Source organism: Tenebrio molitor, chromosome 2, assembly GCF_963966145.1.
Source record: "Tenebrio molitor chromosome 2, icTenMoli1.1, whole genome shotgun sequence".
Lineage (NCBI taxonomy): Eukaryota > Metazoa > Arthropoda > Insecta > Coleoptera > Tenebrionidae > Tenebrio > Tenebrio molitor.
Genome location: NC_091047.1, coordinates 15,530,183 through 15,549,148, shown reverse-complemented (window position 1 = coordinate 15,549,148; position 18,966 = coordinate 15,530,183). Strand labels below are relative to the sequence as shown.

General features: G+C 33.0%; 2 protein-coding genes and 1 long non-coding RNA gene across 7 annotated transcripts; 1 reads left to right on the top strand and 2 right to left on the bottom strand.

Annotated features, from left to right (window-relative positions):
* The first annotated feature begins 3,451 nt into the window (after nt 1–3,451).
* On the top strand, nt 3,452–4,855 carry spn-A (RAD51 recombinase homolog spn-A). Its single transcript, XM_069036903.1, has 4 exons — nt 3,452–3,646; nt 3,694–4,041; nt 4,091–4,429; nt 4,486–4,855. The coding sequence occupies exons 1-4, from the start codon at nt 3,563–3,565 to the stop codon at nt 4,729–4,731; spliced, it is 1,017 nt and encodes a 338-aa protein (XP_068893004.1). The 5' UTR covers nt 3,452–3,562; the 3' UTR covers nt 4,732–4,855.
* On the bottom strand, nt 4,712–15,418 carry LOC138122635 (peroxisomal multifunctional enzyme type 2). Of its 4 annotated transcripts, XR_011156565.1 has the most exons (11): nt 14,899–15,418; nt 14,697–14,849; nt 14,522–14,641; nt 14,270–14,466; nt 10,150–10,471; nt 9,805–10,092; nt 9,393–9,742; nt 9,214–9,331; nt 5,467–5,658; nt 5,137–5,414; nt 4,712–4,954 (listed from the first exon to the last, which is right to left on the bottom strand). XR_011156565.1 is itself a non-coding variant. In XM_069036889.1 (10 exons), exons 1-10 carry the CDS (start codon nt 15,089–15,091, stop codon nt 5,203–5,205), a joined length of 2,145 nt encoding a protein of 714 aa, XP_068892990.1. In that variant the 5' UTR covers nt 15,092–15,416; the 3' UTR covers nt 4,971–5,202. The 4 variants fall into 4 exon arrangements, 3 of the variants coding, with proteins under 3 accessions (XP_068892990.1, XP_068892992.1, XP_068892991.1); XM_069036889.1 differs by lacking the exon at nt 4,712–4,954 and having other exon boundaries at nt 4,971–5,414; nt 14,899–15,416; XM_069036891.1 differs by lacking the exons at nt 4,712–4,954; nt 9,214–9,331; nt 9,393–9,742; ... (4 more) ...; nt 14,697–14,849; nt 14,899–15,418 and adding an exon at nt 7,326–7,447 and having other exon boundaries at nt 4,971–5,414.
* Nucleotides 15,419–16,863: 1,445 nt separating this feature from the next.
* LOC138122650 (uncharacterized) lies at nt 16,864–18,966 on the bottom strand. Of its 2 annotated transcripts, XR_011156572.1 has the most exons (3): nt 18,207–18,440; nt 18,053–18,150; nt 16,864–18,006 (listed from the first exon to the last, which is right to left on the bottom strand). It is a non-coding gene; the product is annotated as an uncharacterized lncRNA (long non-coding RNA). The 2 variants fall into 2 exon arrangements; XR_011156571.1 differs by having other exon boundaries at nt 18,053–18,966.

Below are 18,966 nucleotides of genomic sequence, written 5' to 3'. Positions count from 1 at the left end.
AATTTAATTCATTTATTGTTAATTTTTTTATTACACATAATTACTAAAACGTATATTTTAAAGACATTTTACATTTGAATTAATATTAAATGAGAAAAAATTATTAAGTTAAACAACTCCATCAAGCATGCCTATCACGGCTTCCTAGATTAATGAGAGTCGAAGCCTCTAAATCAATCAGAAGACAAACTCTCTTGGGCGGGAAAAGTCCGCGCATCTAAGCCGCGCAGATGAAGCGGCCATAAGTTCAGAGTAGAAGTCAGTAGCGCATCATAACCGCGGTTGACGCAATTGGTTTTCTACCAGTGGTGGCGATACATGAATAATATTAAGATGAGTAAGCTCACAGGTGGCATGGTTTGTACGGCAAAAAAATGTGAAAACAAAGCCAAAAGAACATAATCGAGCAAGGTAAGAAACTACTATTATGTAGGTACAGTCGTTGACCAAAATAAAATAGGACAAAGTAAATTTCGATTGTGTAATTCGATATTTTTGCGAAATCCATCTCTTAGGAAACAAAAGTGTCAAAAATAAAAAAACAATTCTGATGTCATCATTCGACAATATTTCAAAAACTCACAATCATTCAATTGAACATAGTGACAGTGACGAGATGAAACGTGAAAAAACACAACCTAACTTTTTGTAAATCAATTGTCAAGTCAAATCAAGTTGTAATCTGAGACACATACGTCTCAGTTACACTACACAAATCTTTGAATTGTGAAACTGTCTAAGGCTCTAAGGTAACACTTTGTCCTATTTTATTTTGGTCAACGATTGTACTTTCATTAACTTTTGAACGTAATTTTTCTGTCACATAAAAAAATACTCTAAATTATGCTTTACTGAAATTGTCACATATGGATGACAAAATATTACGTTGTTAAGTATTATTTATTTATTTTCTATTTTTTATTAATAATTAAAACCTCGTTCTATTCCCTTTGTGTGATTCTTGATACTTCTTGAATTGAATTAATTATATTCATATTCGACTCCGTACTTTGTAACATTTCTGGAAAAACTTTTTTATAAGCTTCTATCACAATAATATCCCGAGTGCATGTCAAATTATGAGACAATTTTACATGCACGAGAGGAATTTTGGCAGACTATTTCCTGAGAAAAATTTACATGGTATGTACAAATAAACGTAATTTTGTGTGTCGTTGACAGTCATGACATTTGCACTGAACTGGTATCTAAGGTAATTTCTTGACGACCGTTTTGCTCTAGTGCAAATTATCGCTGTAATTCGATGTACTTTTCGCACAAATAACTCAAAACAATTTATGCGAGTCCGGACCTGAACCTCGGGCTCACATGTTGTAAATGCGGACCTGATATTCTACTCTATAATAATGGCTGCCGCTGGCTGACTGAGATCAAAGGCGATTTTGCCGACTTTGCCTTCTGATTGATTCTATTCTGTGGTCTTACTATAGTTTAATCCACAGGTTTAATTGTCTGTGACACGACCTGCTGTATAATAACCGGCCTGTTCATTTAATTAAAAAAGCATTGCGAAAACGTTTCCAATTTTCGCCGATGAGGGCGCCACAGTACGGGCGCTTCTCGCTTCTAAAGAATAAAAATGCGGAAAAATATGTTTAGACATGATTTTAGAGTTAATATTGACTACAGTAAGTTCATATTTTTTTTTCTAAAACAATACTGCATACAATTGTATTTTTGTGTTTTTGATTTTAAATTCGAATGTCATTTGAACGAGAAAAATTCTCGGTAACAAAAACTTAAGATGAACAATATCCCCAAAAAGCGCCCGTACACTAGCGCTCTGCGGGGATCACTCAAATTACACTTTTGAACAGGCCGGTTATAATCATGACCAACTTCATTCATATCCGCTTCGCTTCTATATGGCCGTTTCAATTTTGAATTTTACATGCAATCAAATGTTCCCATTTGATGGACATCTACTAGCGACATCTCCTCAACAAACAACCAAACTACAAATGAATTTGACATTAACGTCAAGGTCAATGGCCTTATTTTTATGTTATTACTGGTTATTACTGTTATCAGCCCATTAAAAAAAAACAGGAAGACGAAAATGTTGGGTTTAATTTAACTAGATGACAACACCCCTGACAACACAAACAAAACACATTTTTAAAGGTAAGAGCACTATTTATAACTTCAAAACTTTTCAGCTCAGTAGTTTACTGTTCAAGCTTAGTCTTCAAAGATTCCGTTTATTCTACACAAATATTACTAAGGATTGATTTCGCAGCCGTTTTAATAATAACAGCAGCTTTGTGGTCTGCACAGGAAAACGCTGAATTTTGAAGGAGGTGATCATACAGCAAGTCATGCAAATGAATAATGTTGACTCAAGTTGCAAAAAACCAATTTGGATTTGCAACAGCAATTTTATGGCATTAGTCGTTTGAAATTACTTTAAAACTGTACTTATATGGAAAATATTCAATCCAAACTATGATTTTCTGGCCTTTTTGTGCCTTTATTTGGTTTAAAAATATTGAAAAAATGCTGTTGCAAATGACAAGTGGTTTTTTGCAACTTGAGTCGACTTTACATGGTTTCTCATATTGTAGAAATGGTACCTAACAGTTTTTGTACTATATTTGCAATTCTCAATAATGCCTACAAATGAATCACTGGAATACAGCAATTGACTCCGATTTTGAAGGGCTATTAATCTTAATAAAGATCCTAGTATGATGGTGGATCAAAGTGACATAAAAGATCACTTCGACAAATATGTATTGTATATGTATTGGTTTTCAGGGAAGAGACAGGTTCATTTTCATCTGGGGACTGGGTCAGGATATGAATTCGTACAAACAACAACAGGGTTCTAAAATAACTAAAGAAAACATTTTGCATGTTGTATATTTTGGATCTGAATTCTTACAAATAGGAATGGGACAGCATCTTTAGTGAGTGTCACTTTTTTTGAAGATGATCTGTAATTTTGTTGAGATCTATAATACCATTTAATAAACTACCTACCTTCTATAAGAAATTTTATTATTCAAAAAATACTACAAGATCTTTTAAGAGACTTTAACCATTTATTTCTCTGATCGGGATCGCTTGGAAATTGGAAAAAAGGCTTCAAATTTCCACAAATAAAACACTTTCTGCCCATTTTGTTAAAAAAACAACTTAACAGTCCCGAATTTATTTAAACTTTAGAATGAATAAATTGTCAACTTGACGGAAGATGGCGATACATGATGCACGTTTCATGGACTACTTTGCGGGAACAAATTTTTGCTAAATTGAGACGGCCATATAGAAGCGAAGCGGATATGAATGAAGTTGGTCATGGTTATAATACAGCAGGTCGTGGTCTGTGATTGTACTATAATTACAGATACCTATTTCCACTCCTCGATTTTGTGTCTTGGTTCTAGGAGACAACTACAGATGGCACCAGAAAACGCACAAATTTATTGAAAGAGACAGCCATCTACTCCCTTCTTTATCTATGTTTGTAACCGTGTTAACCTAACCATCAACAATTTTATATTCATTAATTGTTGAATTTTTTATTTGTTTTGTGAGAATGAGTTTAAGTTTGGCTTCAACGAACACAGTTGTCGAAAGTGACGTTGATGAATGTGGACCACAGCCGGTCGCTAAATTAGAAGTAAGGATATTATAAAAATGTAATTTAAAGTAACAAGTTCTTTTTAGGGTAATGGCATTACTGCTGGTGATATTAAAAAATTGGAGGAAGCTGGTTTTTACACTATTGAATCTGTAGCTTTTACCCCCAAAAAATGTCTGTCTGCTTTAAAGGGACTTTCAGAAGCAAAAGTTGAAAAAATCTTAACTGAAGCTTCTAAATTTGTACCAATGGGATTTACAACAGCTACAGAGTTCCATCAGAAGAGGTCAGAGATTGTACAACTAACAACTGGCTCAAAAGAATTAGACAAATTACTTGGCGGTGGTATAGAAACTGGTTCCATTACTGAAATTTTTGGTGAATTTAGAACAGGGAAAACTCAAATTTGTCACACCTTAGCTGTAACTTGCCAGGTATATATTTATAATATAATGATCAATAATCTTATGATTTTTCTTAAAGTTACCAATTGAAAATGGAGGTGGTGAAGGTAAATGTTTGTATATTGACACTGAAGGAACTTTTAGACCAGAAAGGCTACTAGCAGTTGCTGAAAGATACAAAATGGCAGGTCAAGAAGTTTTAAATAATGTTGCCTTTGCAAGAGCATATAACACCGATCATCAGACGCAATTGCTTATTCAGGCTGCAGCCATGATGGCAGAGTCTCGATATGCGCTTTTAGTGGTAGATAGCGCGATGGCCTTGTATCGTACAGATTACTCTGGAAGGGGAGAATTATCAGCTAGACAAATGCATCTGGCTAGATTTTTAAGAATGTTACTTCGTTTAGCTGATGAAGTACATATATTATTTATAGGTCAACTGATGTGAAAAAAATAACACATATGTTTTAGTTTGGTATTGCTGTTGTCATTACAAATCAAGTTGTAGCTCAAGTGGATGGTGCTGCTATGTTTAATGCAGATCCTAAAAAACCCATTGGGGGAAACATTATGGCTCATGCTTCCACAACAAGACTGTATTTGAGAAAAGGTCGTGGTGAAACACGTATGTGTAAAATATATGATTCTCCTTGTTTACCAGAATCTGAGGCCATGTTTGCAATTCATCCAGATGGAATTGGTGACGCCAAAGAATGAGTGTTTATTTCAATTATAAGTGAACATTAATTACGGATCATACAATATTTTTATATAAAAAGATCAGACATTAAGTTGTGATTTTGTCGCTTGTATGTTATTCTTATTAAATACTAAGTTGTAACATTTGTTTTTTTTATAGATAAATTGTAGTCTCAGAATATAATGTAGACATTACTCCAAATATTGATGATCTAATTGTCTCACCTGACTTTCATGATACCTATAAAAAAAATTCATTTCATTAAGACATATATTTATAAAAACCAGTTTTATCCACAATGAAGTGCAAGTTTACAATATGAAAACAAAAAACACCACAAGATAACATATAAAATTATAAACTGACATTTATGGATGTCATTCTCTTATTGCATATTAACCAACAAAAAAAAAAATACCTACACAAATATAAAACGGAATGTGTACATTAACATGTGCACAATATGAGGATTTAAAAAAAATAAATTTTTACAATTTCGCATTGGCTTTAAGTATGGGAGCCAATTTCTGAGCCAACATAATATTTCCTGTGATCTTCAACTTTCCCTTCATAAAGGCTGCTTGTGGTTGCAGTTTTCCTTGTGCCATTAACATAAAATCTTCATCAGCAATAGTCAAAGTGGTACTTGGTTTACCTTCTGGCGCACCTTCATACACTTTAGCATTCTTTAGATCCATCGCTATTGCATTAAAGCATGTTAATAAAAATTAAACAATCATACATGAACTTACTCCATTGTTTGGCTTCCTTCCCATTTTTGGTTATTTTATACAAAAAGACTCCGCCAATTGATTTAGCCTTATTGGGATCGGCTTTTACTTGATCAATTATAAACTGAAAAATGGCATCACTCTCAAGTGTCGCCGCAGAAACGTTATTCGCGATAGGGCCCATCCTCACAGAAATTAAATCCACGTAAGCTCCTACAAGATTATTAATTGACTGACATAAATCTCGACTGTTGTTTTATAAATGGAATTGATAATATTGAAATGGTGATCGATAAAAACAATTATAAAACTGAAAGTCACGACAGATAAAACCACGATAAAACTTAAATAAGGTTATGTAATTTGTCATGTCATGTCAGTCGGTAATCGGTATTGGTCATCGGCTGTTTTCGGAGTGGGGAAAGTAATAATTCAAATTTTATCACCGATTAAAACTAATTTGATTGAAGAATGTTCTTTTTTTATTTGAAGCTATTTTACATGACCTATTCAATACCCTCACGTTGTTGACACCTTTTATTATTTTTTTAAATTATTCAAGTATTAGTATAGGTACAGTCGATGGACAAATAAAACTGGGACAAAAATGACAATCACGTAAGTCAAAATTTACAAATTTGCATCGTTTAATTACGGCTTTATCACAAATAGGTTAACTTTGGTATGACATATTAGATAGAGACTGACAAATATATTGACAATTCAATGGTCTGATTTACATAGATTAAATATTAAGTGTCCCAGTTTTATTTGTCCACCGACCGTACAATCGCGGCCCTCCAAAAGTGAACGATAGCTTGCGAAAATTTCCGTATTTTTCGTTAGATTAAATCAGGCTATATTCATTGGCGTTCGTGCAGCAGGCGTTACTATTTTAATAATAAAAAGTTGTAATAATAAAAATGAGACTGAGAAGTAATTAATACATTATTAAAGTGAAAGTAAACTTTAGTAAAGAAACCTTTCTAACACCTATTCGCATTGGCCTCTCAAGCCTGTTTTCTTGCCAACCCCTCTTTATATTGAAGATGCAAGTCTTACTGCAATGTAATTCTCTCGCCACAGCAGCCAACGACCAATTTTCTTCTAGCTTTGCAATAGCCCTATCTGTCTGCATCGGAGAGAGATGTGGCATTTAAAAAAAATAGTTTCAATAAATTTTTTATCGCTAGTGTCAAACTTTGACATTTTAGGACGCCTATGATTTAAAGTAAATATCAAACTATAAAAAAAAACGTTTACTTTTGGATGGCCGCGATAGTACGGTCGGTGGACAAATAAAACTGGGAGACTTAAAATTTAATCTATGTAAATTAGACCATTGAATTGTCAATATATTTGTCAGTGTCTATATAATACATATGTCATACCAAAGTTAATTTATTTGTGATAAAGCCGTAATTAAACGATGCAAATTTGTAAATTTTGACTAATGTGATTTTTCTCCCAGTTTTATTTGTCCATCGACTGTACAGTGGCGGCCATTAATTTGGAAACACCGGCCTAATTTAGTTTACTGGATATTTCTAATATTTGATAGTGCAAGCGTTATGTCATGAACTCATGTCACTCATGTCATCGTTAAGCGCATTCAACTGTCGCAGCCGAAATTGACAAGTCAATAACATTATCAAAGTGACAAACAATTTACAATAGGAAAATCTTGGTGTTCCCAAATTAATGGCCGCCACTGCACATACTTTCTAATTTTTTATTTTTTTGGGAATATGAAAGTTGTGCACTTTATTTTATGAATTATCCTTAAATTAATAATTTTACACAGATACATACGCACGCACACAATTTATTACCACGTTAAATTTTTCTTAAATGTTTTTTAATTATTTTCATTAATTTACCAGTCTAATCGCTACTGTGTTTATGGGATGTTACTAAAAAAACTTGATTTAATCTACAACACAATACGATTTAAAAATATTTATGGTGCTCTAAACAAAACACTTTAACGTTGTCATTTCATTCTACTGATATGAAAATGCAAAGTCCAAAAACGTAATGGCAATATCCTCGATCTTTAAACCCAGAATGTTCAAGATATACACTCGTATGTTGTAACGATAATAACATTTTGAATAAAATTAGTTGCTAAACAATGTGTCATCATTAATAAATTATCTTTCTTGTGTTCTTAAAATAACAGTCACTGACGTTGATGAAGATGACTCATTTAAAAAAGTACCTATATACAGAGTTAAAGGGACCACACTTTTTCAGAAAAGTTAAGGTCATGTGTTACAATTACAATCACATTGACATTCATTGTCATTTTCAATACCTATCTAAGTTCTTTCGAAATACTTTATTATATTATATTAATGAAAAAATTTTACCGGTAATTATGTTGATAAGCACTGCACTATTACTTGATACTATTATCCGTAATAGTGTATGTACTCCGGCAAAATTGCCGTGCCGCCGGGTGGTGAAGGGTTAAGAAAAAATCAAGTTAACCGACCTCCATTATTCAATGATTTTTATAAATTATAATTAGATAATAGTTATTTGTATCACTAGGCCAGAAACTGCACGTTTGCATGAGTACGGTTTGCAGTACGAGTCGCCAGACGAGTATTGTAAGTACGAATGCTCGCAAAACAGTTTCTGGACGTGTGATACACAAAATTTTTCATGCCGACTTCTGCGGATTTTTGTTAAATGGAAGTTAAAGCACTTGTTTTAATAATTGGTATTAGGGACTTTTTTTGTGTTGGAAACACTTACATTTAAACATTTAAATTTGAAAATCAACATCGCTCTTGTTTCCTGACATTTATTAAATTTAATTAATTTGTTTTGTTTTTGACATTTTCCTGAAACATTTGTTGTAATAAATACACCAGCCCATATTCAAGAAGTGACTCGAAACATAATTTTAATTAATTAATTTTAGTTAAATATTGCTTCTTTGTAGTTTGTACGTTGTTATAAATAGAAAAACATTTTTAACGACCCATCCACAGAACAAACATTAACGTTTGATAGAATTCTGATAACAAATGCCAACCGAAACCGATGACAACTCGAAATCCCTACTTTTAGCCGGACTAGGCCGGCAATGCATGTGTTTCTGGACGATTTCGAGATCTGTAATTTACCAAATTCCGGCCGGAGGCACGAAAATAAAATATGCAACATGAAACGTGCGTAAAATTGCCATTTAAGTCCAGCACACTACTAACAAATTTTCGTTTATGAAATAAGGATAAATCTAAGACAGGCTGTATTATGAGAGGGATATTTTCAACGGTGATGAAATGGGATTATTTTATAAATAATAAAATAAACACCAAATCAAACTTCGAAATTCAAAGGTGAAAAATTATGTGGTGGAAAACAGTCCAAAGAACGGCAAACGATTTTTGTTTGCGTTAATATGACCGGTACCGAGAAGAGGAAACTCTTAGTGATTATTTGAATTAAATAAAATGTTTACCATATACCATATTATCGTATGTATACCTATGTAATTATTTATCTTTCTTAATAACGACAACGTACGGTTAGAACGAACGATCGGATATAACGAACAAATTCTGAAGTCCCTTGAGTGTTCGTTATAACCGAGTTCCACTGTATATGTAAATGTATGTAAGTAAATTGGGCCAGTTTAAAACGCGAGTGAAACGAGTTAAATAAACTACTAAATATTTAAGTCTTGTTGTTAGTAAATCTTATAATTTATTTTCAAACAAAAATGGCAATAATTGGAATTTAAAAATAACTTACCGCCTATGACGACAGTATTTGATTCCACGACACTAGTTTCAAAATGGATTCTATTTCCTTCTTTCCACAAATCAACTTTTAAAGTTTGACCAGGTATAACAGGTTTCATGAATCGCGCCTGAGACAAAGATTTAAACATGCAGTTACAACAATTCATTGTCAATCCTTATTAAACTCACCTTACAAGCTTTCACCAAAGTGGAGTCTCCATCAGCATAAGCTCTAAGAAGCATCCTTACAGAAAATCCCAAAGAACACAAGCCATGTAAAATCGGTTGCTTAAATCCGGCGACCATAGCCATATTAGGGTCAATGTGAAGAGGATTGCTATCTCCAGAAAGCCTGTATAAAGCAGCTTGATCCACACTGGTTTTTTCACTTATGCTTATATCCGGCTTTCTGTTAGGTTTTGGCTGACAGGGGACTATTTTGGTTCCAGTGCGTGGCCCACCAAAATTGCCCGCACCCACAGCAAATGTAACGGTTTGGTTGCGAATAGCTAATTCTCCTTGTTCGTTGAAGGTTTCGACTAATAAAAAATACAACAAAATCCGGTACAGTTAAACATCACTATATTATATTCTATCATACCGTCTTGAACGATGGCAGCTCCGGAGCCTTTATCTAGGACTTCAACAAGAGAACATGTAGACATTAATTTTCCGTCCCTCGGTACATTTCCAAGAAACTCTATGTACTGTTCTCCGTGCAGAACTTGGGCCAAGCTAATTGATTTACCGGGAATGGCCGATTCCAATGAAGACGATGTAAATATTGCTCGCATTGCGGGCAAAATATAGAATGTTGGTAAAGCAGCAAAATCTTCGTGGTTTTCATACAAAAATTTCAATTCATTTTTATTTTTCAAAGAGGCGCCAACTAAAATACATTGACTTATAATCAAACTAGAACACGTGCGAAAAGCAAGTAATTTACCTCCAAGAGCATACAAAATCGCGTCCTTTTCTGTAAAATCATAAACATCGCTCTCTTGCTTCTGTGCATGACCAGATCGAAAACTTTCCAAAGAAGACATCAAAGCGCCCGTAGCTTCCTGGATTGAATTTAAATGTTCGGCATCCTCCATTGATGTAACTCTTTGCCAATTATCACGAACATTTTCCAAAGTAACGCCATCAGTAATTTTGGTACGCAACAAACTGCCATTAGAACGAATTATATGACACTTTCCAGCCCAACCTGCGGCTGATTCGATTACTGCACCATTTTCTGAACAACTTTCATGACATAGGTAAGCCTGAAAATCGTAGCCTCATTTTCATGAAATGCATCAATAAAGACAAATTCGCTTCAAAATTTGTACTTTGATCAAGTATATACTTCTTGATTTTGGAATTGTTTTCCACAATCTAAGTATTATATCATAAAGCATACGATAGCGAAAGTGGAATATCAGAAGTTTACAGATCAAACAAAAGTGGTCATATTACTTATTCTTTAGTTTATATAGGTTATAATTCACAATCTTTCGTAATCTAAAACTCTTTCCTGATCATGAAAATCTATGATAGGTATTTAGATAATCACATAGATATTGTAAACACTCGATTTTACATTTTTTGAGGATTATCTTATCTTCACTGCTATTGTCTTAATACATAATTAGTTTTAACTTAAACTTACTCCCAAAACTGGGATCATCTGTACCTATTTGATTTATCTATTATGTATCTACTACACACATACGTCTCGACAACAATTTAAAATCAAATGCCAACTTTGAGGTATTTCAATATGATTTTAGGGTGATTACAAGAACATATTATATATAGTTTATTCTCATTCTTAGCTCAGAAGCACGAAATTTTATACCTATCGCCATATGACCCTGAAAGTTTTGAATTGATGGAAATTTATTTCGTTGTATATGATGGCAAAATGTTGAAAAAATTGCATTTCATAAACATTTAACGTAGTATGTAAATGTAAAAACCAAACACGTATTTACTTCGCTTTAAATATTCTAAAAGCTTTCCCTAAAGTGAATATTACTACCTACTGGCTTTTTTCGAGAACGTGCCTTAAGGACAAATAACTTAATTACTTGAAGAATTGGGTAAAATGTCAATGCTACATTTCCAGGAAATTGTAAAAATTTATAGTACCTGGAATGTTGTACTAAAAAATCAAAAGTCAATCAAATTATCGTTGATAAGAATGGAATGCTGAAAATCTTGAAAAAGAATGAGTTTTCTTTAAGCCCAAAAAGAACGAGAATGACTGGAAAATCATCCAATATAATAACTTCATTTTAAATAAATAAATCATTTTTTATAGTTAAGTACCTCCGTATTTACTTTATTTTACTTTTACACATCAATTTATTAAATTAATTCTTATACTTGTTTCTTGTTTAATCTTACTGGCAATTTACTGATTGCGTTGTACCCAAAAATAAAACAGAAGTTATCTAGGGTGACTACTTATATGTTTGTAATGCACACGAAATTAAAGAATATTACATATACATATTATTAATTATACAGGGTGATTCATCTTTTACCGCCGGTGGCACAATTGACCTTAAAAATTATAATTTCGTTTTCATATTTTGCAGACATAATTTATTATTCATAAGGCACATAATATCGAAAAATGAAATTTATAAGTTAATTAGGTCAAATTTTGGCATTTTCTCAATTATTATTTGTTTAATTTATTCAACCTTATGGCATATGCACACTCAGGTATTTTCACACAATTTTACTATGTTAAATTAATTTTAGCATATGGTATTATTGAAATAAACGCATTTTGATATTCAAATTTGTATTTGCTTCATGATTTACGACATAATGTCCCAATATCTTAACAATAAGATCTATTGGGGATCTTTATTGCCACCGCAGTGGGTCCTTTACAACTCTATTCATAAAATCGAACAAATTCACCTAAGCAGGCCAGTTTTACAGGGTAGTCATTGTTAAAGAAAATTTACAACACTAAAAGTCAACGAGTGCCAATAAAAGCAATTTTTCCATTAAAATCAATTTAATTCAAAAACTATCAAATATTTTTCGAAACGGATTGCAGATATTGATTTTATACGCCATTAGCCACATTCTGATGCAAAAATTTAAACATGAAAATTTTTTAAAAAAGTTTTTTATAAATATCTGCTCATAAAAAAAATTTTTTTGAAATAAATTATACCCGCCGAAAGTAAATTTTTGGACAAATCAAATCTGTAAATTTCATAAATTTTTCTCAATCCTAAAGGGTCATTTTGCCACCGGCGGTAAAAGATGAATCACCCTGTACAATATTAAATAAATCCAATAAACGCACACTACCTACTTTTAAATGAACGAAATCGTATGTCTTGTGCCAAAACCCAAATAACTAAGAATCAAAAGACAACTGTGTCACAGTTTAAAAAAAATAGTAAAAAGTGGATATTAGATCACCAAAACTATTAATACAGAATAAATTTCTTCTAACCGTTTAATTTCTCGCTACTCAGGAAGCTGCGCCTGTGTGCTGCATATGGCTTTAGTTGAATTTTGTATGTAGTCAATGAGGACATTACTTACAAATCTACATTAAGGGAAAGAATGAAAAATACTTGCGGTCTGGAAGATGTAGCATAGTATTGATAATAAATATGATAAAACTCAAGATAAAATTTAACTAACATTTGTAAAAGCCTTTATACATAGAATCTACTAAATCTAAACATCTAGATGTTGGCTATGTTTTATAAAATTAAAATATATTTTTTAAATCCACATAATCGGTGCAAATGCATCACAAATTTAGTTAGGTTCATTATTACTGTGAATTCACGATAGGTAAAACATTGTCAACATGCCCGACATTACATTTGTCAAATTTAATCAAAATCATTATGTGGAATAATTGCTTAACTTAACAATCTTGAGTCGTATGTAGGACATGTATTGTTGGTTACAGCACAAATTTTGTTAGGCTCAGTATTATCATCAAAATCAAAAACAACAATAATTATGCTGGGAGAAACTTCTTGGCATGCAGTTGAGATTCGGTTAAATATTAAAACCTTCAGAGTTTCCGATGGAACTATGTAAATTTTATCTTTTAAGTAACCCTTATAAAGAAAACCCACTTGTCTAGATCTGGTAACCGTGCAGGTCACCTAACAAACAACGACGTAAATTCGATTTTAATGGACTCAACTTCCTTCTGGCTTCTGTACGCCTCCAATGCAAATGAATTCTTTTGATTTTAAAAATAAACCTTAAATCATACATCCCCTTTGTTAAAGAATTTGACAAGAGCAAAAGTAAGTACATACAATATTAGTCTAAAAAATTTATTTTTCAACAGATTTCAAATTTGTCAAAGTTGCCTATTACAAATATGTACATAATTGCGAAATGTACATACATAGTTTCATCCATTTATTTTTGTAATTTTTTTTAGTAGTTTATTTGACGAGTTTGTGTGTAAATTGGGAATTGGGCCTTTTTTGGCTCTTAAAGCGATGTTATGTAACCTAGATACATCATTGAACTCAGAATAAAAAACTATTACACATTTAAAAATAAAAACTTGTCTATCACTACAACAATCTAGTAAACCTTGAATATGTTTTAATTAGATCAAAATATACAGGGTGATTTACGAGGAATAATGAGCTCGACGGAATCGAAAATGCAACCCACAATACACTGCAACAAAAAGCCGGACATCGAAGCGGTAAATGTCCGGGTTTTTCTCCTGATGAATTGCGGGTTGCATTTTCTATTCCGTCGGGCTCATTATTCCTCGTAAATCACCCTGTATAATTGTATTTATATTTCTATCTAATTCATTTCACTTGACATATGGATCGTCGTGATGTAGTCTACAATTACGGCTCTAAAGCTCAGGGCTGTTTTGCTGGATAATGTATGCCATTTATTTTTTCCAAACTAATTTTTTTTAAAGCTGTATGTTTTAGTGACTTTCTCTGTTAACTTTATTTAAAATGCATATGTAGTGCAGTGTTTTCCTTCTTTAATTAGTATTTTATGAATGTTGCTACACTCAATTGAATTTAATAAGTTTTACTTACCACAACTGGAGCAATAAGTTCAGGTTTTAGTTCAGCAAAAATGTCAGGTGGCAGAATGTCTTCAGTAAGTCTACTAGCTGCCGTAGGAACTATTACATTGCAATGAATGTTATTCTTGGCACCCTCAATTGCTATAGTACTTGCCAAACCAACAAGGCCCATTTTTGCAGCTGAATAATTTGCTTGCCCAAAATTACCTATCATTTTTAATGACTTACAAAAACTTACATAAACTCAAATATTAAAAATTACCATAAAGACCAGAATTAGAAGAAGTCATTACTACCCTTCCATATCCTTGTTTTTTAAATATGGGAAAAGCAGCTTGGGTTGTTTTAAAACTTCCTTTCAGATGTACTGCATGGACCAAATCTAAAAGTTGCTTTTATTATTATATCACTATACCATTAATACACTGAATATTTACCCCAATCTTGATCAGATATTCTAGCAAAACTTTTATCCCTTAATATCCCTGCATTATTAACTAAGACATCAATTCGTCCAAAATTATCTAAAGCTGTTTTAACAATCTTTTCACCTTCGACAACTGAATTATAGTCAGCAACAGCTGTGCCACCTAGAAAATAATGTGCTTACAATGTAATTAAATCAAGGACTGTTGTTACCATTTCGCCTGATTTCATCAACAACAGAATCTGCAGCTTTTGAAGAACTACCATCACCATGTCGGCCACCCCCCAAGTCATTGACAACAACCTTAGCACCTCTCGAAGCAAAGAGAAGCGCATAAGCTCTTCCTAAACCAGCGCCTGCTCCAGTGACAACAACAACTCTTCCATCAAAGCTTAAATCACCCATTATTCAACACCTAACACAAAAGTTTGCTAGATTCACAGAGTTACTCTAAAGTATAGGTATTAATATGTGATGCTCGTGGTGTCGTGACACTTTAAATAACTGTTTTTGATAAACCTTTTGAACTTTGGCTATTAAAAAGTGTCTTGTCATGCGTATAAACAAGATATTGGTGGGGGACTTGTAAACACCTTGTATGCCTTGTATCTTGTATGATTTGGGTTCCTGTCATGTACATGTTAGTCTTAATAATTTGCGTGAACTTTAGACTTGACCACATAAGCATTATTTTATTTTTTCCATCAGATATATCTCATATTCATATTCTGTCATATTCTTTGACCACGACGGAGCGCGTTCATAAAATATGGGCGAAGGTAGAGTGTGGGGCACAGAACAACTCTCGTGTGGGGGATATCACGTGACTGCAGTGTCACTCCGGCATTATGAACGGAATCGGGTAAACGCGTTTTTTGTTTTTGTAAATGTCAACATTGTCAACTCACATTTAATTGTCATCTATTTAACCACCTGCTTAAATGAAGAACAAGAGACTAAAAATGCAATTTGACGAAAGAAAAAGGAAATTAATTATTTCTGGGACAATTTGTTCTGCAAAAAAACGTTTTTTCCGTGTGGCAATGTTGCAGTTTAAGGTCCTACTAGTACGCACCGCTACTGCGCACGGGGAATACGTGCACGATTAATCTTCTCCCACTTTCCTCTGTACCTATTTGCTGTATGAACTTACACCGTTGGCAGATTTATTAAAGAATTAACATCTTTTTCTCGATCACTTGCGGAATCAGGATTGTTCAGATTGTTCTGCTTTTGTTACCATAGGGAAACAATTTTGTTTATGAAAAATTGTGAAGGTGTTTAAATTATACATTCGACTATTATAATAGCCGTTTGCACCGTCGTAGCTTAAAAATAAGAAAAGCATAAAACCTTGGTTACAATTATTAAAATCGTAGCAACAATTGTTTTTAAGGTTGGTTTAAACCGTTGTCTGCGCTGATTTCATTATAGTCTGTGCAAGCTGTGCAATACGTTTTTGGTGAGACTAGAGGCGCTGTAAGTCTGGGACTTACAGAAAACTGTAAATTAAGGTTTGTCGTTTTCACCACAGGTTCCACCACAGACAATTAAACTCAAAGATTAAACTCATAGATATATAAGGAGAAGATACAGCAATAGGTGAAGTACTGGGGACAAGACGTACCTTTTGTTTCTATTTCAGTCGCACGCATGTAATTAACAAATATATAATTCCTAGCGTTTTCCATGAGTTAGGTATATTGTATATCCATGAAAGGATATTTCTTTATTTGAAGAATTGTAAGGAGTGGAACATACAATACAGGTCTTCATCTTTAAAGCAAAAAATAATTCACAAATAATTTGTCACGATGACGTTTCTCAATTATCGTCAACTAGATGAATACGAGGTACTTCTCTATTCAAGTGCAGATGTATGGAAACAAGACAAGAATACATTAATTGTGTGCTAGAAAAAAATGGAGGATAGTACCGGAATCGTTGATATGTTTTCCCAAGCAACGAAATACGTTTATATGGAATGGCTGTATCTTCCCCTTATATATCTATGATTAAACTATAGTAAGACGTCGCATTGCTACCCAATTTTTGGAAACACGATTCCAGCGCGGCGCGAGCAGTTGGCCGAACTAATTTTATAAAGCATGCTTGATGGAGTTGTTTAAATTAATAATTTTGTCCTCATTTAATATTAATTTCAAATGTAAAATGTCTTTAAAATGCACAACGTTTTATTAATTATAAGAAAAATTAACAATAAATGAATTAAATTAAAAACTAGAACCAAAACTAAAATTAAATATTCAGAAAATCCCCATTTTCTTCGTAAGTAACATGTCTTTGACGATTTTTTTTTAAATTCTCTTCTTACGTCCTGCAGTTTTTTTTTTATAAATGATCAAATTGATTGATGCATCCAACAATTTTGTTTTAATTTCCAGAAAATGGCTTTTACAAATAAACCATGAAAATTAATTTTTCGTTCTAAGGCGATACGTAATTTCTTTCCAATACTTCTTTTATTCAAAAATACACTTAGATCGTAAATTTTGGCAACACAACACACAACTCTTCTGTTATACATATATACATAGTGGGTCGATAAAAACGGTACCAATTTTGTACGCTCATATTTTCCTGAGTTATTATCTGTTTTTAATGAGTAATATTCCAGTGAAAAGCTCAATATTTATAGAAAAGGTTGTTGTTGTCAAGAACTCAAAAATTGTGCGTCACAACATGAAGACATGCAAAAATTCTCTCAATTATAAGTTTTACAGATATGGTTCAATATGCTCCCCATTTTTATTAGCTACCATTTGCAATCGTCTTCACTAGTGATTGATGGAGCAACATCAACATCGCACCGAGTGGCACAAACAATCATATACCTTGAGCTGAAGGCTCCTGAACAATTAACGGAATGCTGGAATCAGCTACCTCAGAGACAAATATGTAGCTTCTGCAATTGGGGACGGACAAAGACGATTACAAATGATAGCTAATAAAAATGGAGGGCATATTGATTGAACCATATCTGAAAACTCATAATTGAGATAGGTAATCTTCAAAACCAGAATTTTTGTATGTCTTCATGTTATGACGCACAACTTTTGAGTTAGGACTATCTGCACAGCAAGAGGCCTTCATCTTTTCTATAAATATTGGGTTTTTCACTGGTATATTAATCATTTAAAAAACTTAATAACTCAGGAAGATATGAACGAACAAAATTTGTACCGTTTTTTTCGGCCCACTGTGTATTTTAGTTTCAATTTTAACTTGTCATGCTCCTTAAAAGAATAGGTACCGGGGGCACACACTATTGTTTGGTTTCTTTTTGTCTTGAATTGAAACTGAAAGTATAACTTTATTAAGAAGTTTCATCACTTAAGTTTTTACCTTTATAAATTACGTAGCAGATTCACAAATTGCCCAAAAAGTAGAAAATGTTATTTTTTTCCTTTCTTTATTGTTTTCTTATTGACAATTTCTCAATACTGAAAACGTTGGCTATTGTAATTACTTTCATTTAATAAATGGCACTAATTCCTACCTTTTTATTCACAGAAAGTCTTATATCTTTAAAAAGTACATTTTTATTTTTCTCAGAAAAGTGTCACATTTGACAAATATTTTTTGACTGTTTTAAATACAACGGTAATAGTCGAAATTTTACGAATAAATACGACGGAGTGTTTTGGCCAACTGCGTGCGGAGCAGCACCGTCGAAGCTATTCCAACATTACTATATGGGATTGAAGTGTCTTACTATAGTTTAATTGTCTGTGGGTTCCACATTCGCTGTTAATATTAAACGTCAAATAAACGCGTCAAAAATGTCAGAAATCAAAGTTCATGACAGAACATCTCAGTAAAAACAGTTTTCATAAATAATTTTGACCGAAAAAAATAATATCAACCTACAAGCGATGAGTCGAAATTTTGCAGAGACCTACAATTCCTCAGTTTATAGCGCCATCTCATAGCGTTTTTAGTTTGGCCGGCGTACTACCTTGCTCTATTGCACAGACTAGAAGTAGAGAAAATCAGCGCAGACAACGGTTTAAACAATGAAGCGATTCTTTAAAAAATTGGGCTAATCACCCTATTACAAACAAGACTACCAATAGAACTAAACAAATTAACAAATTGCTCCAAAACGCACATGATCGAGAAAAAGGTGTTAATTCTTTAATAAATCTGGCAACGGTGTAAGTTCATACTGCAAATACAGAGGAAAATGGGAGAAGAAATCGTGCACGTATTCCCCGTGCGCAGTAGCGGTGCGTACTAGTAGGACCTTAAACTGCAAC